The sequence below is a fragment of the Microcebus murinus genome, chromosome 10 (genome assembly GCF_040939455.1).
Source record: "Microcebus murinus isolate Inina chromosome 10, M.murinus_Inina_mat1.0, whole genome shotgun sequence".
In the NCBI taxonomy this organism is placed as follows: domain Eukaryota; kingdom Metazoa; phylum Chordata; class Mammalia; order Primates; family Cheirogaleidae; genus Microcebus; species Microcebus murinus.
Window position 1 is genome coordinate 53,132,637 of NC_134113.1, and position 26,193 is coordinate 53,158,829.

Below are 26,193 nucleotides of genomic sequence, written 5' to 3' on the forward strand. Positions count from 1 at the left end.
GGGAAACCATTTCAGAAGTTGTCCTGTGATTTACCCAGGATCCAAGGGACTTGAGAGTAGGTCTAAGCTGGAGCTCAGCCTGCTGACAGACAGTCCAGAGCCTTTCCATGCTAGGCAAATTTCATGGCAAAAGTGAGGGAAGCTCAAGAGAGGGAAAGTAACCTGACGGGCCCACCATCAGGAAGCCAGGTGTGTCCACTCAATCCTGCTGGGCTCAGGCTGGGCCGACAGGTTACAGTGACTGGAGAGACTGTCTGCTTTTCCTGGGGTATGGGACACCATGGGCATTAGCAGCGGTCCCCTGGGATACAGGGGCAGCAGAAGGAGCACAGCACTGCCAGGCAGAGTGGCGCATCCTGAGTGGAGCCTAGATGCAGGCAGAGGCAGGAGTGTCTGTGCCACTCTTCCCTGGGCTCTTCCTTCTGGTTCACGCCTCACTCACCTGCTTAGCAGTTGCTGTTATTTCTGGGGTTTGTTGGGCACTCAGGAAGTGGGTGGGCTGCAAGGAATCACCTTGGTGTCCTGGGACTTCTCTGGCAAAGGTCTAAGCCGTTGGAGCGGATGGTCACGGTCTACTGAACCACATTGTTCGGAGTAAGTAGCTCTGTTACCTCACGGGAAGAGAAGTGGGCAAGGCAGCAGCCTGGGCTCTGGAGTGACAGGCTGGAAGGGAGCACAGCTGCTTGGCTCCAGCTGTTGACTGAGGAAACATTTCCATGAACCTACACCTCGTCTGCTTTACCTTTGCCCTCATTACCCCTTGCACATGGAAGTGGTGTTTACTTGACATTATATTAATATGAGATAGCTATTCTAAGTATGTGTTTTTAGTTATGTTTTCATGTTACTCCTTTATTGTTGTTATGAGCTGGCCCTGGTAAGTTACTTTATTCAATAAATTTATACCACAGGTTGGGTATTAATACATGCAAACAAACCCAACAAAAGTGTGTTTATTTTTATTATTTTTTTAATAGAAACGCTGTCAACCTTAATCTAGAGGAAGTGGAGGCAGGGATGGGAGAAAAGGGCAGAGAAAGGGATGGCTCGCTAGTTTATCAGCCATGCCAGATATTTTATAAAACACTACTGTGGTCCATTCTGATTGGTTTTGTCTCCTGCTCACTTGACACTCACCACCACCATGGCCCTCTAGTGGAGAAGGGGACAACTTGCTCATTTTTGCCACATACCCAGGTCAATGTAAAACCAGGGACACCTGACGGCAGAAATGGGAGGCTGTCCATTGTGGAGCCTGGTGCTCAGAGGAAGTGCATGGAAACTGTAGGCGCAGGCCCAGGGAGTGAAGAATGGTGGCCGGCGGGTCAGGGGCAGGGAAGAGGAAGATGGGGAGCGGGTAACACAGCTACCTCTCCTTGACCTAACGGTCTTGTAGAAAAGCAAAATAAATAGGTGGCCTAGATGGATCGTGTGCACTTGTCACGGGGCCCAGCAGGACTCGCTGCCCTTCCTCCATCCCCTTCTCCACCCTCCTTCCTGGGAGCATCTCCCACCTGGCCCATCAGGCAGGGTGTGGCTCACACGACACCTCCCCCCCCCCGCCCCCCCAGGCTGGCAGGTTGTCTTGCCTCCGCATGAATCTGCAGAATCTGCTGCAAGGCTGTGTTCAGCATCTGCTCTCGAGAGCAAGGCCATCCCTGTGGCGGGCCTCCCTCCCCCAGTCCTGGTCTCTGGCCCCCGTTCACCACTGGGTTCCACGCGGTGCCAAGGTTTTACCACAGAGGCAAGTTCGCGTTTCAGTGACAGTGCCAACCCGGGCAGTGTGGTTTCAGTGACCTCCCTCTGGGTTGGCGAGCCAACAGAAGAAGGCCTTAGGGACTGCCATTTGGGTACACCTACAGGACCAAGCACTAATGGACAACAGACTAAAGAACAAAGCACACGTCAATGTATACTTTCCAATAGTTTTTTTGTTTTTAATATCAATTGATGTTTTAAAAAATACAGAGGTGTTTGACACAGAATAGCACCATTGTGTAGGACACACACAGTTCCTGCGCCCGGCACCTGAAGGGGGTCTTCTCGCCTGGGCTGGGGGCAGTCACTCAGAGGGCATTTGACTCACACCAGTTAGTTTCCTGCCTCTGCCTTGACCCAAGGGTCTTACAGGAAGACAATAAATAAATAGAACACCGAGATTTTATTTTGCAGTCTGCCCAGTTCAGGTCTCTTAGAAAGAGAGGGGAGAAAAGTCCGAACTGTGAGAGGGTGGGACGAATGGACATCAGGTCAGGTCAGCCATTCAGTGCAGAGTCCTAGAGTGACTGGGGTTGGAAAGCACTTAGGTCCTTTGGGTTTGTGACGGATTGTGTTGTCTCTGGGTTCGGGTTTTTACAAGAAGCAGGCTGGCCCTATGTCCACACCAAATTCCTGCTCAGGCCCTCCTATGTCCACGGGTGCAATGTCAATGATGGGGAGGCGTGAGGTCTTCTGTGTCCGGTACTCGATAACAGTCTTGTCCCACTTACCGGTGTGTTTCTAGGGGAGGAAGGGAGACACTGGTCAGTAGATGCCCTGCAATCCAGTGCCAGCTGCCCAGGACCCCAAAACTGAGCAACATCATACGCATCACAGCCCACAAAGTATGAGCCACACACAGGGGCTCCCTAGACCCCTCTCTTCTTGGCTTGCCAGAGCCCTCTGTGCGTCAACTCCTACACTGAGCAGCACGGCCCTCCTTCCACCCTGCCCTTCCCTCCTCCCCACTGCCTGCACTGGGCTCCCCACCCGTGCCCTCTGTTCACTCTGCTCATACACTTCCCGTGGACACTTCTATAAGAGTCACTGGGCACACTAGGTAGGCTTTTATTTCCCCTGAGCCAGAGGAAGGAGAAGACAGAACAATATGTCCCCCTCCCTTGCCTGTCACTCAGTTTGTCTTCTTTAGGTAAGCCCCCAAACGCAGGCCTCTGATGACCCTGTCACCTGCTGCGGGCCAGTCCTCAGCCCTGCTCTGGCTAGCCCCACTCACCGTGCAGCCATCCTTCAGGGTGGTGTATGTGAACCTGCTGTTGCCCTCTGCCCGGATCTCTACGTCGTTGGAGCCCTGGAGGAGCAGGGCCTTCTTGAGGTTGCCAGCTACTTCGTCCAGGTAGGCAATACTGTTCTTGCAGTGGTAGGTGATGTTCTGGGAGCCCTCCGTGGACAGCAGGCGTAGGAAGGTCATCTGGACGTTGGCAGTGTTGGGAGCCAGGTTGTCATCTCCATAGCTGAACTGTTGGGCACAGAGCAGGAGGTGAGGCCTGGGAGCCAGCATTTGATGGGACGGGGGCTTTGGGGCTGCCGGGTGTTCAGGGTTCAGAAAAGCTGAGCAGGGCGGGGGCAGCGAGGGGGTGGGAGGACTTTCTTGCTTCCAGGGAGCGGAGCAAGCTCAGAGGACCTCTTTTTCTACCTCCAAATGGGAAAAATACTCTTCTTCCTCTTTCCTTCCTCTCAAGCCCAAAAGAGAGAATGAAGCAGAATGTGGGGACTGTGCTAGAAACTTCCAGGGAGAAAGACAGAGTCGAGGAGCCGCCCCGGCCCCAGGCATGCAGGCACTCACATGGAAGCCCCCGTTGATGGTCTCCCCAAACCAGATGTGTTTCTTCTCCTTGCTCTTGCTGCTCCACCAGTTCTTCTTGGGCACGCTCACAGGATTGGGGTAGACGCAGGTCTCGCCAGTCTCCATGTTGCAGAAAACCTTCATGGCGTCCAAGGTGCAGCCCTGGTTGGGGTCAATCCAGTAGTCTCCTGCAGTGGGGGAGGCAGCGCCCCGCAGGGCTCAGACAGGCACAGACCCAATGATCAAGGGGGCCAGACCCGACCAGGAGGGACGGAAAAGCCTATAAGGACACCGGAGGGAGAACTGGGGTGGCCTGAAGGAAGGATGCAGGGTCAGGGAACTCTGGATGGGCAAAGTCCAGTCCTATGGAAGGGCACGGGCAAAGAGGGCAGGAGCAATGCCCAGATGGTAGATAGGATCTACCTTGAGGTTACCTCTGCCAGGGAGCCATGGCAGGACAGCTGCCCAGCTGCAGCTTCTCTGCTGTGAAATGGGGGAGCAACCCTCTGCCAGAACCTTCCAGACCCAGCTCTGCCCTGCACTAAGGGGCATCTCCTCCCTTGCAGTGGCCACGGCCGGGGGGCTGACCCTGCTCTCAGGGCAGGGGATCCTGCCCTCCAGGCTCACCGCTCTTCCACTCAGGGTGGCAGAGTTTCAGGTCCCGGCAGGTGCGTGCAGGGTTCTTGCGGGAGCCCTCAGGGCTGCGGATGTTCTCGATCTGGTTGTTGAGGGACTTAAGTGTGGCATCCACCTCGACGTCATGCTGTCTCAGGGAGCTGGCCGCCTCGTCAGCCCGCATGTACTGCAGGGGGTCGGGGCCCTTCTCTCTCTGGCCTAGGCCGGCGAAGGCGGACATGTCGATGCCAGGGCCAGGGGGACCTGGAGGGCCAGGGGGTCCAGGATTCCCAGGAGGACCCTGCAGCAGGAAACAGAGGTCAGCCAGGAACTGCAGGAAGGCCCCCCTCCGTGTCCCTCCCCATCTGCTAGAGTGCACTAGAGTGTCCTCTTCCTCGTCCCATGGGTGGGGCAGGTGCCAAGGAACTCATAGCACCACCCCATTTCTTCCTGACTCCCTCTCTTCTGTCTCCCAGCACCGTCATGGGCCTGTGTCCTCTGAGGAGGCCGCAAGGTGAAGGACGAGGACTCCATCACCATTAGCTGTAGGTTGACCCTGAACGCCAGGCAGCTCAGGCCTCAGCGGATAGCTCAGACAGCAGGGAAAGAGTCAGGACACTTACAGCAGGACCAGTTTCGCCTGAACGTCCACGGGGACCAGGAGGCCCGATGGGGCCAGGGATTCCGTTAGCACCATCTTTGCCAGAGGGACCGACGGGGCCGGGAGGACCCTGCAGGTGGGAAAGAGGGAAGAGAGCATGAAAAACGAGCAGTCCTCACAGCGAAGGCTGGGAGCAGCTGGGGCTGGTGAGGTGGCCGTCCTGACCGCACCAGCCACTCTGCTCCCAGTTCCTCACACTGCTCAGCCACGGAACCCCAACTTGGTCTCTACATGGCCACAAGCCAGCAGCATAGCGCCATGGCTCTCCTGTCCTCCTCATCTATGGCACTGTGACCTCAGGTCCCTTTTTGGCTGTAGGGACATGGAGCAGTCCCACCCCCCGCAGCTGATAAGCCCAAGGCTTCCCCAGAAGCAGCGGTGTTTCCTCCCACCGTGGGAACACCTGGCCCGCACCCTGGGCCACCCCACCCCCTCTGCCTCACTTACTCTAGGGCCAGAAGGACCAGCAGGACCAGAAGCACCTTGGTCTCCAGAAGGACCCTGTGTAGAAGGAAGAGGCAAAGGGCAGCGGTCAGCACAGACGACATGGATGCAGAGATATATCCCGGGGTTTGGGGGGCAGCTGTATGTCCACCCATGTTCCCTTTCCACTTCCTCCTCCCTCTAGCACTTCCAAAGTCTTGGAAGTGTCTTAGGGTGATCCCGAGCTGTCTTAGCAGCATGGGGAACCCAAGTGGGCTCTGAGGGGCAGGAGGCCTGGGGGAGCCCCGTGCAGGCAGCGACACTCACAGGAGGGCCAGGCAGGCCCTGCAGGCCAGTGAAGCCACGGTGTCCCTTCAGGCCCCTCTCGCCAGGCTCTCCAGACTCTCCTTTGTCTCCTCGGGGGCCTTGAGGGCCCTGGGAACAAGACAGACACGAATCGGGTCAGGTCAGGGCCAGGACAGGAGCCCTCCGTGTGTCCTACCCAAGCTGGGAGGGCAGGGTCCCCACTGCCCTCCAAGCCGGCCTCTGCTGGGACCCAGCGCCGGACTCTCGGATACTCACTGGGAGTCCCCGGGCTCCAGCTGGTCCTGAGGGTCCCATGGGGCCCTGTGCGCCCTGTGAGGAGAGAGTGGGAAGCGTCAGAGCGAAGCTGGGCCAGGGTGACTCCTCTGCATCCGCTCCGGGCTGGGCACTGAGTGCCGCCGCAATGGCCCAGAGACCGCCAGACCCAGGGACGGCCTCGGTCCCTCATGCAGGGGAGGGCGGTCTGGAAACGCTCTCTGCTCCCTCGGCCACCCTCCTTACCACAGGCTTTTACCGAGTTAAGGATACTCACAGATTCTCCTCTGTCTCCCTGTTTGCCAGTCGGGCCGGCAGGGCCAGGAGAGCCAGGGGGCCCAGGGGCTCCGGGAGCACCCAAGGCACCGGTCTCGCCACGATCGCCCTGTCAGGAGAGAGGTCTCAGGCTCAGAGAAGATGTTCCAGAAGAGGCAAGGACAGAAGGTCCTTCCAGACGGAGAGGAGACTCTGATTCCAACCTGCCACCCTGGCTGACCTGTTAGGCCCGAGGCAACGTCTTCCCCATCCCACCACACGCAGGGACACCCAGGCGCTCACCTTGACTCCAGCTGCCCCATCTCTGCCAGGGGGGCCATCTGCACCGGGGCTTCCCTGGGCAAAGGAACAGAACTGTGGTCAGAGCTGTCCCCTGGCCCTGTCTCCCATGCTGCTCCCCTGTCCTCCCCTCAGAAGCCTAGGCCTGTTCTCTTCTGCCCACTGACGCTTAGGGGCCGAAGCTTCCTCACCGAGCTTCTGTCTGCCTCCCTCCCTGTGCGCCCACCGCTCGGTCTCTGTGCCCATCTCTCCCCCGCACGACCTTCCCATTGCACCCAGAGCCTTGGGCCTACTGGCCGGCCCTGCCAGCCCCTTCTCCACGGCCCCGGGACGTGGCCTGGCTGGCCCTGGCACAGAGACACACAGGGCTCCTCTCCCTAGTTAGAGTGGGGCTGGGGGTGTCCCACTGCTCACCTCTCGTCCAGGTTCACCTGCAGGGCCAGTCAGCCCAGGAGGACCCACGGGGCCAGGAGGACCTCTGTCTCCAGAAGCACCAGGCGCTCCCTGCTTGCCGGGCTCACCCTGGAGAGACAGAACGGGACAGTGAGTGCACACGCTAAGCGCCCGTGACCAGGGCAGGCAGAGGGCCAGTCTGAGGGTGCTGGGCAGGCGGAAGCCCAAAGTGGTGCTGTTTCTGCAGAGGCTGCGCCATTACACCAAGAGCACTGAGCAAAGAGCCTCAGGCCTGAGCCAGGCTGGGCCCAACTCGGCTGGAGGGAGGGCGTCCCACACTCACCGACGGGCCGGGCAGGCCGGGGAATCCTCTCTCTCCACGCTGCCCAGGCAGACCAACAATGCCCCTCTGACCAGCCAGACCCTGGGGACCTGGAGGACCGTCGGCACCCTAAGAGAGGAGAGGTAGGAGGTAAGAACCAGCCATGCTGTGAGCTCAGGAGCCTCTGCCAACCAGGCTCCCAGGGACTCAGAGGCCAGTGTGGCCTGGTGAGGGACTTACAGAGGGACCATCATCTCCGGGTTCTCCCTTCTCGCCAGGGGCCCCAGCAGGACCTTGGAGGCCAGGGTCACCAGCTCTGCCGGGGGGGCCGCTGTCTCCTCGAGCACCTTTGGGACCATCTTTTCCAGAAGGACCAGGGGGACCAGGGGGTCCAGGGTTGCCCTAAAAGGAGCAAATGCAGGAAGTGAGAGCTCATCTTACCCTTCCCTATCCAGGCTGCCAAAGCCATGGTGGCCCCAGGGACAGCACTTTCCCCTCTGGGGGATTACCTAACTCCCCACACTGGGGCAGCTTCCCCCAGCCCTCCAGCCCTGTCTGCTCCCCCTGCTCCTCCCTCTGCCCCCAACCACCATTCCTCAAGCAGCAGCTCCAGCCTGGCTCCTCTGACTCTAAGCCTTGTGCTCACTCCGGCCGGCACTCACTCCCAGGGTGCATTAGCTACCCCTCCCTGGAGTGGGAACGGGCAGAGGGGAGTGGAGGCTGCCTGGAGCCCTCTGGACCCCCGTGGGGGCTGGGCCAGACATTCAACCCCTGCGCTTGCCTCCCAAGCCAGGAGCATCACTTACATTGGAGCCGGGAGGTCCAACGCGGCCAGCAGCTCCGGGGAATCCAGTGGCTCCCTGTGTGTGTGAGGAGAGAACAGCCCCTGAGCACCTCAGGCCCTCAGGAGGTTCAAGAATGGAATCGGCAGGGGCGGGGGGCGGGGGGGGGGCTCAGCGGCTGTTATGGAAAGGGGCAAGAGCTGCAAAGCCGCAAGGGGAGCTAGGGATGGGGGGAACGGCCAGTCTGGCCACAGAAACAGGCATGACTGCTCTTCCGCCACCAGCTCCTAACTTGGCACTTCAGGGAGCTGAGTGAGGGGCCGAGCCCAGGGCCTGGGGAAATCAGGATGCCTATGCGCACAGCAGAGAGAGGTGCCCTGTCTCCACCTGGCTGAGGGAAGGACACGGGCTGGGGCCGAAACAGGACTGAGACAGGAGGAGGTGGGGTAGATCCCAGAGCAGCACCTGCTGCGGGTGCTGGGTGAGAGGGGTGGGGTGCAAGGGGCCTCACTCACCGGGGGGCCTTGGGCACCGCGGGCTCCTTTAGGACCAGTCACTCCAGTAGGACCCTGGGAAAGAGAGAGGGAGACAGTGATGCCAGTGGCCCAGAGGGGGTGGTGGGCTTGTTTCTGAGCCCCAGCAACAGACTCCCAGAGCTAGGGTTTCAAAGATGCAGCTTTCTGGGCACTAAAATCCCATCCTGGAGAAACTGTCCCAGGCAGGCCTGTCCACTGCCCCCAACGGGAGACTGGTGTTCTAGGAGAAGCTCGTCAGGCACCACGGAGCCAATCCAGGGTCTCGCCTGCAGGGAAGCTCTTCCTGCCACCCCTTCCCGCCTCCCCAGGAGATCAGTGCTTTGTGCTGGCTCCCTGACCTCAATGGAGACCAGCGTGCACTGTGTGTCACCCTCTGTCACCCCCGCACCAGCCCACATGCTACACCAAGACAACGAAAGCTCTTTCTGCCGACTGTTGGGTGGGGCGTCCTCCAGGCCTGTGTCCCTTCTCTGCCTGTTCCGTCTGCTGGGGCCTCTCCTCCTGCACCCAGTGATCCCTGCCCCCAGGGAACGATTCTCGGGGGAGCTCAGCATCACCCACCTGAGGCCCAGGAGCTCCAGAGGGACCCTGAGGACCAGGGGCGCCAGCGTCACCCTTCTGGCCGGCCTCTCCTTGCTCGCCTTTGATGCCAGGCTGGCCGTCAGCACCCTGTAATGGGAAGGAGGGGACGAACGAGTGAGGGCCAAGCCGAATCCTCGAGTTTTTCCCAAAAGAGCCAGGGACCCTGAGAGTGTGTTTGTCCACCCCGGGGCTGAGAATTGGGTCTGAGACAGGCTTGTAGTATTGGTATGGAGATGCAAAAGGACAGGAGGGGACAGTCCTCTTCCTGCTTCTTTAAATTACATCCTTCCCTTCCCAATGGGCTCAGAGTGCTCAGGGGCTGGATATGGCCGCAGCTGGGAGGGAGGCAGCCACAGATACTCACGGGAGGGCCGGCGAATCCAGCTGGGCCGGGGGGCCCAGTCTCCCCACGTTCACCCTGCAAGAGAAGGGGCCGACAGAAGTCAGGGCCTGCCACTGCTTCTGCTCCTTCCTGAGAGCCCAGAGTCCCCTGGGCCCACCCAGCCTCATGCTGCCAGAGAGGAGGCATCTCAAAGTAGCCTTCGTGCTACTCGAAGGGCCCCAGGTGGGTCAGCCTCTCCTGGGACAGCCTCTCCTGCCAACCCACAGGCCTCGCCCTGGCCACATCCTCCCAGCTCTCCTCCCGCCCCTAGGCCCAGAGGGCGGCCACGAGCACATGCAGGGCAGACACTCACCGGAGCGCCTCGAGCACCAGCACTTCCCGCAGGACCAGGGGGTCCAACTTCTCCCTAAAGGGGTAGGGGAATAGCCAGGGATGAGGAGGGGGCTCGGGGTGGGGAGGGCACAGTGCATCCAGAAGCCCTGCCACTGGGGACCCAGGTCTCACCCCACACACTGGAGTTCCCCATTCCAGCCCGCACCGCACCCTCTCCAGGGTCTCTGCTGAGCGCACTCTTGTGCCCAGTGTAGCCGCTCCACCCGACAGGGCACACGGCCAGTGACCTCATTCAAAGAGGGCCCCCTTCACTCAATGGGGGCACAAGGCAGAGAGAGGAACGGAGCCGCCACTCACCTTCTCGCCATTGGCGCCAGCCGGGCCAGGGGGCCCAATGGGACCAGTCAGACCCTGGGGGAGAAGGTGGAGGTGAGGAAGGCAGGAGCTCGGCAGGGGCTCTGGGGGCCTACACCCGGCACACCACACCGGGCGCTCCTCCCCTGCCCCTCAGAGCCCCTCTGGCCCCAGTGTGACAGGAAAGTCCCCGAGGCTGCCCACACAGAGGCAGGACCAGGGACCTCACTCACACACTGCCCAGCCTGCTTCCCCGAGTGCAAGGCTAGAGACCCACAGGGAGCCCCGCATGCACCCCCTCCCCGATCCTAGGGGTCCTGACACCAGCATTCACTTACGCGTCCACCGTCCTTTCCAGGGGCTCCTTCCGGTCCTTTCTCACCAACATCACCCTGGGAAAAGACAAAAACAGTCACCTCAGGAGGGCATTCCAGGACCCCCTTGGCTGCCCAGTCCCACCCTGGCTGGGGCTCCAGGCATGGCTGGAACCCTGCTCGAGAAGGATTTGCTGTGGTCTCAGGGTGGGTGACAAGCAGCAACAGGAGTGAGATGAAGGCCCAGGGGAGAGGATATCACTAAAAGGCAGAGAGCTTTGGGAGGGAGGCTCCAGGTTCCTCAGAAAGGGCTAAGTGGGACCCTCGAGGCACCATGAGGTAGAGAGTAGGAGCAGAGGGGCAGGGGTGTGACAAAGTGGTGGCCTTGGTGAGTGGCGTGCTAGACCGGTACTTACCCTGTCTCCCTTGGGCCCAGCGATACCAGCTGCTCCCCTCTCGCCGGGCATTCCCTGAAGACCTGGAGGACCCTGAGCCCCAGGGGGGCCAGCTGGGCCAGATGCACCCTGGAGTGGGGGCAAGAGGGAGTCTGTGGGGGGCAGACTTTCCCCAGGACCCCAGAGCCCCAAACTCCTCTTTCCTCTCCTCCCTCCTGCCCAGACCTGCTTTCCGGCTCTATCTTCCACTCCTCCCTCCTGGTCTTCGTTCCTCCTGAGCCCCCTCCCCTTCTCCCCGCTCGGTGGGGCCTCTCAGGGCTGCCCACAAGACCCTGCAAGACTCGGCCTCACTTACTTTGGGACCGTCAGTGCCTGGAGTGCCAGGGAGGCCGCGGGCACCCTGGAGGCCCTGGGCACCAGGAGAGCCGCGTTCACCCGGGAAGCCTCGTTCGCCCTGTGGCAGGGACAGCAAGGAGCAATCAGGCAAGAGCAGTGGGGGAGAAGGCCCAGGGAGAAGCAGGGGGCGTGGAGGGGAGGGGGACCCAGGGAAGACTGTGGTGCTGGGAGGCTTTGCAGAGCCACACGGGAAGAGGACAGGCCCAAGGAGACCACCCAGCGATGGCCGACAGGACACTCACCCTGGGACCCACGAGGCCGGGGGCTCCAGCTTCGCCGGGAACACCCTGCAGAACAAAGGAGGATGTGTGAGAGAGTGAAAGCGTCATGTCCCAGACCCCTGAGCATCCCTCCCATGGGGTCCACTGAGCTCAGACTGTGTCATCTGTGGGGAGCTGGGATGTGGGTCTGGGACACTCCCAGGCCTCACGGGCCCCTCCTGCCCTCCTGCCCTTGCCTCTGCAGCATCAGAAGAGACCATCTAAACAGGCTGCAGGTTCAAAGAGCCCCAGACTCACCTGGTCACCTGGTTTTCCACCTTCACCTGGGGGACCGGGAGGGCCAGGAAGTCCCTAGAAGCCAAAGTGACAAGCATTAACAAAAGAGTGAGTTTGCTGCCCAGCCCTGCCGGGTGGCACAGCACAGAACAGGAGAAGAAGCAGCCACATGACCCAGGGGCAGGGAAGCCTCAACTCCCAAGAAAGGGGCAGGCCCCTCACCCACAGAGCCTGCTGCCCAGCCCAGGCCAGAACCTGGTCCAGCCACCTACCTGGAAACCAGATGGCCCAGGAGCACCCTGCTCGCCTCGTTCACCAGCAGGTCCCTGCAGAGGAAAAGAGAAGGAAAGCTGAGCTGGTGCTCCGGAGAACCTGAGAGCCACAGCTAGCCCAGGGGGAGGTCAACAGAGCAGGCAGGACAGGCGCCTTCCTGCACACTGCCCAGCTCCTGTGTGTGCATGTGCCTTGCTGCTCTCCCATCAACAACACAACTCGCCACCAGAGGGGTCCACACTGCCCCCTGGGATGCCCTGCCACAGCTCAGGGTGGGTCTGGGAGCCTGGCTCAGCTCCATTATTGGATGGGCTTGCAGTCACCCTGCCATCACTCCACCAAGCCCCTGCCACAGGGCCACCTAGAGAGGCTGGGCAGGTACTTACAGCGGGGCCGGGGGGTCCTGCAGCACCGGTCTCACCATCTTTGCCAGGAAGACCCTTGAGGGAAGGGGAAAAGATGATGCAATGACTTTGCTTTGCTTCTGTGGTTCCGCCAGGACTGTGTAGAGGCACTTTGGGGCCCAGCGTTTTCAGACCTCCACCATCCTCCAACTGAACTCCATTTCCACCCCCTCCCTTCCCTTCCTTCCCCAGCCCGCCTTTTCTCTCAGTCTGTCTCAGCCCGGACACCTCCTCCATCTCCCTGGCCTGCTGACGAAGCCAGAAGTCTCCTTGTGGACCCCCACAGGGCCTGGCCAGCACAGGGCTCAGCCACCGGGACCCCTAGGACCGTGCCACAGGAAGGCCACTCCCCGTCCCTTCCCAGGTGTCCAGCCAACACCAGGCACAGGCAGTGGGAGGGGCACTTACTCTCAGACCAGGAGCACCCGGCAGTCCCTTCTCACCAGCTTTGCCAGGCTCGCCCTGCAGGAGAGAGAGTGCGGGCCCTGAGTGGAGGCCTGGCGGGGCAGGGCAGGGACGGTTGGGGAGACTGGGGCTTGGGCCACACCCTGACAGGCAGCAGAGTATCAGCCCCTTCTCTTGTGTTCAGAGGCATTAATGGCAGTGGGACCTCCCGCACTGCCCCTTGGAACAATGTCATGGCTGCAATGTCTTGAGGCTCTGCGGGGCCCTGGGTTCCCCAGATCTCATGCACTCCTGCCCGTGGCACAGGGGTCCCACTCATCACTGTCCCTGGATTAACTCCACTCAGGATCCAGCCCTTTCCCCATGGGGGCAGGAAGGTAGGTAGCACCACATGGGAGGAAAAGGAAGAACAAATTATTACTTACATTGGCACCTTTGGGGCCAGGGAAACCCATGACACCAGGTTGCCCACGAGCCCCCTGAGGACCTGGAGGTCCAGGGCGACCATCTTCACCAGGGGCTCCCTGAAAGAGAGGACGTGTTCTCAGAACACAGACACTCTGACAGTGTCCGTCCATCCCGCATCTACTAAGTGCCTGCTGTGTGGCTGGCACAGGACTAGGTGCTGGCCACACACACACAGCAACTAGGATGGGCCACAGTTGTGACCGGCACCCCACAGCACACACAGGCCCATCTGTGACAAGGCACTGCTGAGCTCAGAAGTCTGCCCCTAAAAATGCACACTAGACATTTGTCATTCCCTCCAAGGAAAGGCCTGAATGCATAGAGGGGTGGCATTTCCAGAGCTCACAGCTACTAGACAGGCCACTCCTGGCCCCAGAACATACCATCTCTCCCCTGCCCAATTCTCCAAATTCACAGCACTCCAGACTGCCCCACACAAGCTCCCATCTCTCCCCCAAAAACTGCCTCCCCGGGATATTCCCCTTCCCTCCCAACAACCCCAGGATGGTGGACTTACAGAAGGGCCAACTTTGCCTTGAGGACCAGCATCACCAGGGCGACCAGTGAGACCCTTTGTTCAGGAAAGAGAAGAAGGTGGCATCAGGGGCAGGCCCCAGGACCTCCCAATCCTGGCAGCAAGGGCTGGACGGAGGTGACAAAGGCATGCGGGTCTGCTCAGAGCCTGAAGCCAAGGGCAACAGCCAGCAGCTCTGCTACTTACCCGGGCTCCAGGAAGGCCAGCTTCTCCAGGACGGCCAGGGTCACCATTGGCGCCCTTGGGACCAGCAAGGCCAGTGGGCCCTCGCTCTCCAGGGGCTCCCTACACAAGAAGAGACAGGGAGTCAGCAGGGTGCCATGTGATCAGGGATACAGGTGCAGGGAGGACCCTCAGCCCCTCAGCCTCTCTTTCTCCACTCACCTTGGGACCTGCCAGACCATCCTGACCTGGGAAACCACGGTTGCCAGGAGCACCCTAGGAAGAAGTGGGAGGAGAGGCAGTGAGAATGGCCGCCAGCCCAACGGTGGCTGGGGAGAGCCCAGCCAGGCTCCAGGGGGTCCCTCCCACCACCCCCCCAACCCAGCAACCACAGTCTCTGGGGAGCAATAGCTGTGGCCTGCAGGATTCTGAGAAGTTAACCTCTTGAGCCTGTCCCCACATTTTTGGGAGGAGCTCAAACTGTTTTGTGTCACCCTGGAGACTGGGGTCACAACTAAGGATGAGGGATCCCTATCCCCATGGTGGTGGGTGGAGGAAAGAGGAGTATGATGTCTAGAAAAGTCATGAGGCTTGGCAAGAACACAGCCACACAAACTCAACTTCCATCTAGAAGAAGGCACAGCCCCAGTGGACTGGGGGCTCCCAGTTCACTTACTCTTTCTCCGGGGGGACCAATGGGCCCAGCGCCGCCAGGCTCCCCACGGGCGCCTCTTTTGCCTTCTTCACCAGCAGGGCCAGGGGCTCCCTGGGGGCCAGCAGGGCCCTAAGGACCAACACAAAAGAGAAGCAGGTGAGTCTTCACCTGGCACTGGGGCAAGCCCTGGCCCAGGGAGTGGAGGAAGTGGCCCTGGCAACTGCTTCAGGGCTGGGGGACTTGGGGAAGAGGGGCTGTGAGGATCAGCCGTGGAAGAGCAGAAGTGGCCCCGCAGGAAGAGGGAGGGTGTCAAGTTCAAACTGTTCAAACTGATTACGCCAAAGATGAGACTGGAAGCTACAGCAGGGTCTTCTCAGCCCTGTTAAGGCCCCTTCTCTGGGAACAGCCTGAGAGGATCCAGATGGGGGGATGGCCTCGAGGAGGTGGGCAGTGGGGCAGGGGACGCTCTGTGCCCCGTGCAGCAGCAGCAGCAGCAGCAGGGAAGACGGTGACTTGCGGCAGATACTCACAGGTTCTCCCTTGGGGCCTTGTTCACCTTTGAAGCCAGCAATGCCAGGTTCACCCTTAACAGAAGAGAGAGGCAGGTCCTCATGGGGGGTTCTCGCCACAGAGCCCGCCCCACGTCCAGGACCCAGGTTCAAGGTGCCCTTGGATGGACACTGGTCAAGGCCAAGGCAGGAGAGTGTGGGAAGGAGGGTCGATGGCATTTGACTCCAGGGATGTCAGTGGGATCTAGGGGTCATGTCAGGCTCTTACCGTCTGACCTTTCGGGCCCAGAGGACCAGTTGCACCTTGAGGGCCAGGAGGACCACGGGGCCCAGGGAAACCAGGAGCACCAGCGATGCCAGGCGCGCCCTGTCAGCATGAACGGAAGGGAGGAGCGTCAGGAAAGAGGCTGAGGCAAGACTGAGCTCGCGTGGAGGAACAAAGTCCAGGGGTAACACTCACAGCAGATCCTTTGGCTCCAGGAATTCCATCAGTTCCAGGGTTACCCTGAAAAAGGAGATGCATCATTGTAAAGTAAGCAGCAAAGAATGAACCCCAAACATCTCCCAGCCCTCCTGGGTCCAGGTCCAGGCACTGGGGCAGGCTCTGTCCATTTCAGGGATGTGGCTACTGCATGTTTCCAAGGAAGACTCTGGGTGGAGGGACATATGTCTAGACCAGGAGACAGGCATTGGGCCTAACAAAGGTTTGGTGACTGGGGCCCATGTCCCTCAGAGTGAAGCACAGAGTCAGCAGTGCCAAGGCCACAGACCCCAGGCCCCCCAGGCCAAAGAGAAGCTGCACTTACAGAGGCACCAGCAGGCCCAGGGGACCCAGGAGTACCAGGTTCACCGCGAGGACCTTGAGCGCCTTCAGGACCACGGGCACCAGTGGGGCCAGCTTCACCCTGGGAAAAGACAGGGAGGATGACATGAAGAGGAGAGGAGGACATAGACCTCTAGGGGGCTGGCAACAGTTCAGGGCCAGCTGTGTGCACAGCACCCACGAGTTGAGTTATGCATGTGCTCCCAGCCTTGCACACAAGCGTGCATATTCACACGTGTGTTCACATACAGGTCACATTGTTGTTTTTGTCCCCATTTGGCTAAGCTGATGACTTGATGGCTCCCATGCCTTTCCTTTTCCACCCCCCTTCTCCCCTCTGCACCGTAAACCTCCACAGGCAATGCTAGCAATGGGCAGCATGAGCGTTCCGCTGGCACCTGTCAGAAAGGCATGAGCTGGGGACCCTGCCATCCTGGCACTGTGGGATGAGGGGGATCATCTCTCCCCCTCTCTCCCCATCCATCCCCTGTTTCCATTTTATTGAGGAACTGAGGCCCCAGGGGCTCAGGGCCACCTGGCCTGCTGCTTCCCTGGGCATCTTGTCTCGGAGAACCCTGCACCCTCCGTGCCCATCTGGCTGTCGGGTGCACAGGGATGCCCAGGCTCTGGCCCCAGCGTGCCAGAAACGGGCTGGGAAGCCAGCGCAAAAGCACGCTGGTTTTCCCTGCTCCACTGCAGGCCAGTCCCCTCTGGGGGCCTCCAGAAGCCCCCTTCCCACAAACAGCCCCTGCTTTTACTTTCATGTTTTCCTGAAAGTTATAACTCTCTGGAAGGCAGAGTCCCCGGGGAGGGCTGCTGACCTGGAGAGAGGGCAGAGCCTGCTCAGGTTTCTTCTCAGACATTCTTGCTTCACTTTGGTAGTTATTATTTTCTAAAGGTCAGGCCCCCTCACCTTCCGCTGTCCCTCTTCACAATGGGTCTCCTTCACCCGGCTCCAGGGGCCTCAGACACTGTCTGGTTGCCATGGAAACCCCCAGGAGGGGAAAAGCAACCTGATGCCAGTGACACACGGAGGCTCCGCATTCATTCCCAGGGACGTCCACACTGGAATCCCTCCCAGGCCACAGGGGCCTGTCCCTGAACTGGCTGGCCTCCCACTGGCCTCTAGCAATCCTCCAAAGGACTCCATTAACTCAGCTCGGACAGGCCGGGCACCCGTGGTGAGGCAGACCCCCGAGGGGAGGAAAGCTGGGAGCCAGCTCCTTGCCCGTGCACCCCCCGCCCGTCCCTTCCAGCAGCCAGCACCCCCTGGTCTCCAGCCTGCTCAGCCGTTGGGTTTCCCCCAGACTTGTTTGTCTTCTCACTGCCGTTCCTGGCCTTCTGGCCCCTGCCAGGTCTCTAGTGTGTCCCCATCTTTTTCTCTGTCTGCCTTTCCCCACTCTGAAGCTGTAACTGGACCTCTCACTTTTTATCATCCCGTTTACTTTCCCTCTGGCTGGTGACGCTGCCAAGCGCCCGGCTTTGTGCCCTGCCTGGGTGGAGAGCAGCAGTGGGCGGTGGGAGCCACCCCCTGGGGGGTGGTTGGCAAGGGTCACAGGGAGAGGGAAGCGTCTCAGCATGCAGCAGGGCACCCACCTTGGCTCCGGGAGCACCAGGGAAGCCAGGACCGCCAGCGGGACCGACGGGACCCTGGAGAGAGGAAGCAGGTAAGAGGGGTGACGCCACTTCCAGGCACAGCCTATCCCGCCTCCAAGGTGAGCCACCCACACACCTCATGCTCCTTCCCACCCTTGTGCTGATTTCACTCTGCATCCATTATGGCTAAAAGTCCCTGGATGGAAATTGTCCCCACTGCCAGTGTCCCTAGGACACTCCAGAGAGAGGCTTTGCTTTGCCTGGCATCAAAAGGCAAAGCAAGTTTCTGACTATATACAAGGAGGGAAGCAGACATTTCTTTCACTGCCCTCCTCAAAAAAGACAGAAAGGGTGGTTGAGAAAAATGAACCGATGCTTCAAAGCCTGTTATCCACATGCTCAGGCAATATTTAAAAACGATTCCTCCCCCTTCTTCCTCTTTTCCAATAGAGGTCAGAACACTGCTGTGGTTACACCAAATAACCCCTGCAGACCTCATGGGGCTGTTTACTGGCACTGAAAATACCACCGCCACCCGCCGAGGACAACATGAACTCACCGGAGGCCCTGCGGGGCCTGGCTGGCCATCGTTGCCGCGGGCACCCTGTGGGCGAGGAAGAAGAAGCCGCCATGAGAGGTGCCCACAGGCCCGTCCGCCCCTGCTCGCAGCCCACCCTCTCGGAAAATGAGGCAGACACGGCCTGGCGCCCCAGGGCTGCGCACAGAGGGCGGGTGTGAGCAGCAGGACACCTCTGTGGCGCCTGTGCGAGTGGCCGGCAGCGCAGGCAATTTCCCTGCTGTTCCCTCATTTCTTCAACTTGAGTTTAGGCTCCAAATATCCCTAACTTCAGGCCGAGTTATCATTTAAAGACTCAATGAATTGGGCAAAAGGAAACTGAAATAGCCGTGCAGGAGCCTGGACTCAGCGCTTCCTGCCTGCCCTCAGAGGGACGCCCGTTCAAGGCTTGGTTAACCTCCTTGGTTAGGGCCTGGTTACGGCCTCCTCTTGGTTGGCTCCAGGTCGCCTCTGTCTCCGGCCCCTCCACAGACAACTTGCTCTTTAGGCAGACAAAGATGCTGGAGGCATGTCTTACGACAGCTCCCCGATGGGGACAGGGCACCAGCCACAGCCTAGGAACATACAGCTGAACCCTGAGAGGTTTTGCTTCATGAAGCAAGGCTGCCACTTCCTTCTCTACAGGACTTGCGCTTTGAGGGTTTTTTACCCTGAGTGTGTGGTGTGCACCCCTCAAACTCTCTCTTAAGGCCCCTAGGGCCCAGGGAACTCTTTACCCAAACTCGGGGAGCCAGTGAACTGGGCAGAGCTGGGCCTAGGACCTGGTTCTGGGCAAGGGACCTGAGCAGGCCAGGAGGGGACTTTCCCTTCCTGGACCCCACCTGCCAGCCTCTGCCTCTCCTCAGAAGCTGGAGGAAAAGGATGCTTTAGGGGGAGCTCGTGTTTTAAATGAGACTCCAACCGGCTTCTTGGCTATGGCTCAGTTCTCCTAACTGAGCCTCTCCAGACTGGCATTTAACAGAAAGCAAGAGAAAACGTAACAGAAAAAAACGTCAGAGGGAGCATAAAGCCTCAGCATTGGCCATAGCCCTCTGGGCTGGGCTGGGCTGGCCACTTCGGGAAGCTCTGGAGCTCCTTCCCACCAGGAGTCGGCCAGCAGCGAGTCCCAGGCTGGGCATGAGCAAAGGGGAGCTGCTGCTGCTCTGAGAGCCAGAGCCGGCTGGCATCCGCCAGCTCTCCCTGCAGTGAGGCTGGGGAGAGGGCAGTCAGGCCCAAGGGGAGGCACGTGATCGCAGCAGGCAGGGCTGACCCAGCCCAGTCCCCAGTCCAGCCTTGCCGCCAGGCCCACACTTGGAAGTACGTGAGCCTGCCCTGGGTCTGGGGCCCGCACACCTCGGACACTGCACAGCCACCTTCTGGAAGGCAAGGCTCAGAGGGCTGCTGGGAGCCCTCCGAGCCGGGGCAGCCAAGAGGAGTCTGATTGGAGGGCGGAGGGAGGAGGAGCAAAGGAGGGCTCAAAGGCAACGTTGTCAACCTTCGAAGCCAAATCTTATATACACGCTGGCAGCCTGACTCCGGTGGGGACAGGACCCGGCGTGGAGAGCCGAGAACAGGGCCCGCTGCGCCCAGGAAGGAAGAGGACCAGGGCAGGGCATTCACCTCATCTCTACCCCTTTCCTGGGCTGAGGCCACGGCTGAACAGCCGCAAGCCAGTGCCTGCTAATCTGTAGAAACAGTGGTGCTTCTTGGCAGGCCCGGCGCTCTCTAATCCCCTCACACAAAGTGACCTGGGGCAAGGCACTTCAGCAGCCTGCCTGGCACATGGGGGTCGAGGCTGCTGGTCATTTCACTGATCTGCCATGGAGGGAAATTCCTGCCAAACAGACACATTATCTGGAACGCGGCACAACGGAGTGAAGCGGATGTGTCTTGGCCAGTCCTGCGAGGACCTGTGGGGAGGGGCTCGGCGCTTGGGTGGTTGGGGCATGAATTCAACGGAAAGCATAATCTTTCTTAAACACGGCTTTCATCACATCACTCGCCTGACCAAGCGCCTACAAGGACTCTCCATTGCTGCAGGACCGGAGCTAAACGCCTCCGTCTGGCACCCTGCACCCTCTGTCAGCTGTCAGTCCCCTGCTCTTAATCTCCCCATTAACTAGGGGCCACCGGAGTCCGGGGCTGCAAAGCACCATTTATCATAGTCTATTTAACCTTTCTGTGTCATGGTTTCTTCTTCTCTAAAGTAGGGAGAAGAGTAGAACCTACCCCATAGGATGTGGGGCAGATGAGATGAGACAAAGCATATAAGGCATTAAACAGAGCAAGTGCCCATGAAACGGTGGCCGCCAGTACTCTACCACGTCACTAGCAGCAGCGTCACAAACGCCCTGCAAGTGGACGCTGGGCTCTGCATGCTTCCCTAAGCCATCATCACCTGAGTGGCCAGAAGGGACAAAGAGTGGCACAGCGTCCACATACTTCAACTAGAGTGGCTGAGGATTAGGTGGAGGCGGTTGAAGGGGTGACTGATAATCCACACTGGTTAAGAGAGTCCCGCTCCCACCCACGACCCTCCTCCTTTCACTGCAGATCCAGCCTGGGAATTTTGGATGGGCACACTTGGAGTGAATTCTTGCAGGGTGATGATACTCTCCACACCTCACAGGGCTGTTCTGAGGGTTAGGCAAAATAAACTTGTAAACTCTAAAGTGCTGGGCCAATGGTGGCATTTGGCTTTGTCAATTACTCACCGCAGCACCGGCAGGTCCAGCTCGTCCTCTTTCACCAGGCAGGCCACGGGGACCCTGGAACACACACCAGGACAGCCTGAGCATGAGGCGGCTCCACAGCACCCTGGGCCATCACCCCAGATCCCAGAGGAGAGAGGGCTGTGCTGGCCCAGGAAGCACAGGAGCTCCGGAGGGCGCTGCCTTCCTGCCCAGCCCAGGGCTCCCGGACCACACCGAAAGGCCTCAGCCCGGGCAGAACGCAAAGGCTCCAGTCGTTACCCAGCGGGGGCCTTGGTACAGGCACGACTTGCCTCTTGCCAAAATGCTGAGAATAAGCAGAATGTTTAAAAACTGAAGCACATTTTAATTGTGCTAACAGGGCTATTTCGAGGAAATGTTGGTGAAATCTTGAACAAAACGTCCATCTAATACATTTTACTTTTTGCTCATAGTCATGTCAAATCTACAAAACTGAACATGTACTTTGCACAAAGGGAGCACTGGGATTTATGGTGCCGACACCTGTTAGGCTCTAAGAAGTGTCTTGAGAGCATCTGTCAGCCTTCTGGGGGCCGGCGGTGGGTGGGGGAAGGAGGGCGGGGAACGCCCATACTCACCATTGGGCCCGGAGAACCATTCTCACCAGGGGAACCACTCTCACCCTGGAAAAAAGACACACAGGGTCAGTGTCTGGGGCCCCATTTCCAGGCCCTAGACAACTCCCAAGGAAGACATTGAAAGCTCTGGTCATCTCGGTTAGCAATGACACACTCGAACTTCTGTGAGGGGCATTGGCCCCAGCTTCCCGGCCTGCTATTCACTCATCAGGACGTGTGAGTGTGTGTTCCCAGCCAGAGCTGTCCTGATGCTCCACTAAGCTCCACACAGTCTCCTGGACTGGACAGAAAGTTCCTCCCGGTGTGCTTCCGGGTCCCTTACCTTCACGCCTGGGGCACCAGCTTCTCCCTTAGCACCATCTAGACCTGGGTAACCCTAAGGAACAAGAGAAAACTCAATCACAAATAGGAAGAAATGCACACCCCCAATGTGCTTTTCTCTCCCTTAGGCAACCTGTTCCTTCCAACACCGTCATGCACAGATACTCACTCTGTGACCTTTGACGCCAGGAAGGCCTGGGGTTCCTGGGAAGCCGCGAGCACCCTGCAATCCAAAGTAGAAAAGTTCAGGGCCCAGAGTAGAGACTGCTCTCGGCTGCTGGAACACCTTCAGCTCCCACAGGCCACCAGGGAGGAGTTGTCATGCACCCTAGCACTTGGACAGCTCTTTCAGTAAAATCCAGGCTGCCCCTCCCTGTGCCTCCCCACCTTATGCAAAGTGGATATAAATGACAGCTGCCCAGCCTCCCCTTGGGCCTATGCGAGGATCACACACGACCATCCACATGCAAGCATGACAGATACAGGGGCCACAGTGTTTTCCTTTTAGAAGTGACCTCATTGAACTGGATGAACCGGGCTTAAGGCCACCAGGAGGGAGATTCTGAGAAAGGTGTTGAAGGCTGGGGAAGGTGGGCCTTTACCTGAGGGCCAGGAGGGCCTCTTTCACCAGCTTTTCCAGGCTTTCCAGCTTCGCCCTGAAAGGAGAGAGCGAGACCTCAGCTAGCTCAGAAGACAAGTCAGCGTAGTTTGCACTCTCGGGAACAGATCTCTCCTCCACGCCTCGTGCCCACCTGCTCACTCACCTCCCTCCCTCACCTGCTTCAGAGTCCAGTCCCCTGAATGCCTTCGTGGCTCACAACTTATTCTTTCAGATGCGTGCATGGTCCATGGGCCAGCTCCTCTGTCCTCACCAGCCTCCCACTTCCCCTGGAGGCTCTTCCTCTCCTCTCCTGGGCTCTGCAGACTGGACTAGCCCTCCCTGACCTCAAGAGACCGTGACCGTCTAATGCTATGCATGAGAATAGCTCAACAGTGCCAACTCTTGTCTCTTCACTTCGTTTGCATCCTCTGTAGACATCCTGACTCAGGCTGAGCTTTTTTCCAACTCATTTACAATTAAGATGACGTTGGGTTATTGAACGTTTCTTTCTTTGTTTTTCCTTTTCTACATCTCCTCGCCTTGTGTGTTTTCTCTCCCTTCTCTCACTTCTCAATTTCCCTTCCTGGGGCTAATGATGTTTTAATTATTTCCCTTCCCATCGGGTCCAAAGTGGTCCCCAGGGAACTTGCAAGCTCACTTGCACATGGGCATGTAGACAGGGGACAGAGTCGGGGCTTAGGATGGCCCAGTCTCGCTCCTCAGCACAGCACCACCCTGGACACTCCCCCATCACACCCCAACACACCCCCTCCAGGCCCTTTCAAATGAGGCAGCTTCCTGTTGGACTGCCCAGGTATACTCACATCATCACCAGGTTTTCCAGGGGGGCCAGGAGGACCACGGGGACCCATAGGACCCTACAAACAAAGTAAGAAAGGTTAAGAGATAGTCAGAGGGGAAAACAGCTGATCAGTGGACAAAACATTGGGATGGTGGACTTGGAAGTCAGTTCTCCCCTCAGGAAGGAAGACGCCAAGGTCAGGGCAAAGGTACAGAGACAGTACAGTGGGAGGGAACTACAGGGCAGGCTGGGGTAGCCTGGAATGGGATCTGGAAGGGGACATTAGGACAGAGTTCCTGGTGGTCAGAGTTCCTCCATAGCTATGAAGTGACATCTGGATTTCCTCTGGGCCACCCCACTGTGGAAAAGAGCTGGGCAGAGCCTGAGAAGGGACAGCAGCTGGAGTCCCGGTGGTCTGTCATTAAGGTGGGGGGCCCATGCTGGTACTCACAGAGACGCCAGGTTCACCAGGTTCACCAGGATTGCCTTGAAATCCTTGAGGCCCCTAAAAAGCAAAGTGAGGACACCAGGTTGACCGCCCATAAAGTTTGCTAAGATATCAGAGTGTTTGACAATCATCGGTGACACCACCAAGAGGAAAGAACCCAGTACTTACAGGAGCACCAGCAGGGCCTGGAGGTCCTCGAGGTCCCATGGGGCCCTGCATTGGGACAGAAAATGGGAGGTTTTCTGGAAATGCTTCACCCATGGCCTCCAGTGTGCCACCTTCTCCCAGCCAAAAGTGCAGACAAAAGACAAGAAGTTACTCTGTGGGCAGGAGGCCTACGGTGGCTGCTCCCTCTCATTTCCCACTCTCCACGCAACAATCTATTTTTATTTATAGGCACCATTTGGACAGAGAGACTGGCCTTGCTTTCTTCTGGACAGCAGCCATGTTTACTAAAGTCTGAGTTTCATTTAGCATGTGCCAAGTCAGAGCTGCAGGGCTGAGATTTCCTGCTGGAAGTCTGTGGATGCTGGAGAACAGTAGCCGCTGTCTGCGTTCTTCAGTTCTCATTCCAAGAGCAATAGCAACTGGCCTTCTAACAGATCGGCCTATATGCATCTCCCCATCCTCATTCTTCTTAGTCACTCCAGCACATCATTAAAACTGGCATCCATTGCCATTAAAAACCAAATGCTCTGGGTGAGCCGAATGGGAAGTTACATAACTCATGGAGAAGAGCTGCTCTGAGCAATTATCTGTAAAGCAGAGGTTGTCAGATTCTCTGGCAAATGGTATCTCTTCTTACCATAGGTCCTTGCATCACTCCCATCTGGGCACCACCAGCCTTCTCATCAAACCCACCAGCCATCTGGGCAGCAAAGTTCTGCAAGTAAACCCAACGACATTAGAAGGTTGAGAGGCCCTACTATTTCCTACTTGGCTAGGTAAGTTCTGTCTGGATGGAAAGAACTCCACTTAGATAAACTCTAATTATTGCACACTAAGCCCTCATTGATCAGAATTACCAATGATGCCTGAAAAACAGTTTTGGGAATGTGTTATTTGATGACAGTGGCAAACCATTTCCCTGGAAGATCAAGTGTTATTGTGAGGAGTATCAGTTTCTTACATTTCATTTTATGAAATTATTTTTATATTCTAAAATATGACATATTTTATTAAACATATATTGAGAAACATAACTAAGACATCACTTTTAAAGGTATCCTTTATTCTCTAAGATTTTAGTGCCCAGAAAAGGTCTAAAATCAACAGTCATGAAATAGTTCAGCAACAGATATAGCATGTGTCTGAGAGCCCATTTAAGTTTAAGAATTTAGGACACAGCAAACATCGAAATGGCAAACCTGCAAAAACTGGGCAATAATATAATTTGTTGATTGGTTTGATTCCAAAAATGACTAGTCACACACCTTCACTCAGTGGAGCTCTTTCATGAGAATGAATAGTTGCTTGGAATGTAGTTGGCAAGGACCATGAATAAATATCTTCCAAGGACAGTGGTCACTCTTCTTCCAGGGAAGTACAAGTGCCCAGTCATTCTTCCTCCTAACCCTCCACCCACCCCCAAGAATAAACCACATGGTGCAGAAGCCAGGAAGCCAGGTAACTGAAGACTTTCTTTACAGAAACCCAGCAAATGAAAAAATTCAGCCTTTAGCACCACAATCTCATGCCTAATATGTGATTTCACTAAATTATAGGCCTGGGGGTGAAGCCCACGGACAGATTAGGTACACACTGTTGGCAGCCCTGGGAGCCAGCCAGGTAAGTGCAAGTAGCAATTTAGAAGCCACATTTCTGGAGGGACAGCCTTAAGGAAGGGGAAATAAGGATACTTACTCCACCAAGCCCAGGGGGGCCAGGAGGGCCGGGAGGACCAGGGGGGCCAGGATTTCCAGGGGTCCCAGGCTCTCCATCTCTGCCACGAGGTCCAGGAGCACCCTTGGCAGAAAGAGAAAAAGGCACTAATGTGAAGCAGTGTTTCTTGAAGAACTATCTGTCCCTCCTTGGGCCACTGTTGAAAATGTGATCAGGTACATGGTGAGGCCTTGGAGGGCCTGGGAAGTCCACAAGGGCTTAGCAGCATTGCTCTCTACTCACTTTTTCACCTTTGTCACCACGATCGCCTCTGGGTCCTTGTTCACCTGCAGGTCCCTGAAGGTGAAGAACTTGGTAAGATGACAGCAAGGCCAGAAGCCTGCAGATCAATAACTCAGATGCAGTGAGGAAGCGATGGAGGAAGAGATTTCCCCCTTTCTTACCTGAGGCCCAGGAGGTCCCTTGGGTCCTACAATCTGGGAGAGAGAGACCCACAAGACAAGTTAGAGGAGAGCACAGGGAAATGACCCATTTAGAGCAGCAGATGCAACATAGTGTGCAAATAATTCATACTTACATCCTTGATGTCTCCAGGTTCTCCTTTCTGTCCCTGAAACATGAAACATTCACAGGATTAAGCTGAGTAATCCCACTAAGCCCCAATACAAAACCCTGCCAGCAGCCCTGTGTTGAGATGCCCTCTGAAACAGATATCTTCGGATGTGTAAAGAATCTCAGGCTGGATTAGCATAGCATTGATTCTGAAGAAGGAAGTATAAAGGCAAGAAGAAGAAAGAGGAGGAGGAGGAGGTGGAGGAGGAAAAGGAGAAGAAGAAGGAAG

General features: G+C 57.8%; 1 protein-coding gene across 2 annotated transcripts in view; it reads right to left on the reverse strand.

Annotated features, from left to right (window-relative positions):
- Positions 1-1,993: 1,993 nt before the first annotated feature.
- Positions 1,994-26,193, reverse strand: part of COL2A1 (collagen type II alpha 1 chain) — a 30,298-nt gene continuing 6,098 nt past the window's right edge. For both annotated transcript variants that reach the window (XM_076006805.1, XM_012754706.3), the window contains 51 exons: positions 25,930-25,962; positions 25,796-25,828; positions 25,635-25,688; positions 25,374-25,475; positions 24,316-24,393; positions 23,679-23,723; positions 23,514-23,567; positions 23,085-23,138; positions 22,262-22,315; positions 21,829-21,882; positions 21,661-21,714; positions 21,339-21,383; positions 20,743-20,796; positions 18,032-18,076; positions 17,473-17,526; positions 15,860-15,958; positions 15,514-15,558; positions 15,322-15,420; positions 15,075-15,128; positions 14,566-14,673; positions 14,112-14,165; positions 13,914-14,012; positions 13,710-13,763; positions 13,150-13,248; positions 12,728-12,781; positions 12,302-12,355; positions 11,915-11,968; positions 11,664-11,717; positions 11,388-11,432; positions 11,105-11,203; positions 10,771-10,878; positions 10,379-10,432; positions 10,044-10,097; positions 9,706-9,759; positions 9,375-9,428; positions 8,990-9,097; positions 8,408-8,461; positions 7,917-7,970; positions 7,351-7,512; positions 7,132-7,239; positions 6,810-6,917; positions 6,399-6,452; positions 6,118-6,225; positions 5,844-5,897; positions 5,589-5,696; positions 5,286-5,339; positions 4,801-4,908; positions 4,190-4,478; positions 3,563-3,750; positions 2,993-3,235; positions 1,994-2,499 (listed from right to left, as the gene is read on the reverse strand). In XM_076006805.1, the coding sequence (XP_075862920.1) occupies positions 2,353-2,499; positions 2,993-3,235; positions 3,563-3,750; positions 4,190-4,478; positions 4,801-4,908; positions 5,286-5,339; positions 5,589-5,696; positions 5,844-5,897; positions 6,118-6,225; positions 6,399-6,452; positions 6,810-6,917; positions 7,132-7,239; positions 7,351-7,512; positions 7,917-7,970; positions 8,408-8,461; positions 8,990-9,097; positions 9,375-9,428; positions 9,706-9,759; positions 10,044-10,097; positions 10,379-10,432; positions 10,771-10,878; positions 11,105-11,203; positions 11,388-11,432; positions 11,664-11,717; positions 11,915-11,968; positions 12,302-12,355; positions 12,728-12,781; positions 13,150-13,248; positions 13,710-13,763; positions 13,914-14,012; positions 14,112-14,165; positions 14,566-14,673; positions 15,075-15,128; positions 15,322-15,420; positions 15,514-15,558; positions 15,860-15,958; positions 17,473-17,526; positions 18,032-18,076; positions 20,743-20,796; positions 21,339-21,383; positions 21,661-21,714; positions 21,829-21,882; positions 22,262-22,315; positions 23,085-23,138; positions 23,514-23,567; positions 23,679-23,723; positions 24,316-24,393; positions 25,374-25,475; positions 25,635-25,688; positions 25,796-25,828; positions 25,930-25,962 (4,155 nt within the window). In that variant the 3' untranslated portion in view covers positions 1,994-2,352. The remainder of the gene's footprint in view (positions 2,500-2,992; positions 3,236-3,562; positions 3,751-4,189; positions 4,479-4,800; positions 4,909-5,285; positions 5,340-5,588; positions 5,697-5,843; positions 5,898-6,117; positions 6,226-6,398; positions 6,453-6,809; positions 6,918-7,131; positions 7,240-7,350; positions 7,513-7,916; positions 7,971-8,407; positions 8,462-8,989; positions 9,098-9,374; positions 9,429-9,705; positions 9,760-10,043; positions 10,098-10,378; positions 10,433-10,770; positions 10,879-11,104; positions 11,204-11,387; positions 11,433-11,663; positions 11,718-11,914; positions 11,969-12,301; positions 12,356-12,727; positions 12,782-13,149; positions 13,249-13,709; positions 13,764-13,913; positions 14,013-14,111; positions 14,166-14,565; positions 14,674-15,074; positions 15,129-15,321; positions 15,421-15,513; positions 15,559-15,859; positions 15,959-17,472; positions 17,527-18,031; positions 18,077-20,742; positions 20,797-21,338; positions 21,384-21,660; positions 21,715-21,828; positions 21,883-22,261; positions 22,316-23,084; positions 23,139-23,513; positions 23,568-23,678; positions 23,724-24,315; positions 24,394-25,373; positions 25,476-25,634; positions 25,689-25,795; positions 25,829-25,929; positions 25,963-26,193) is intronic.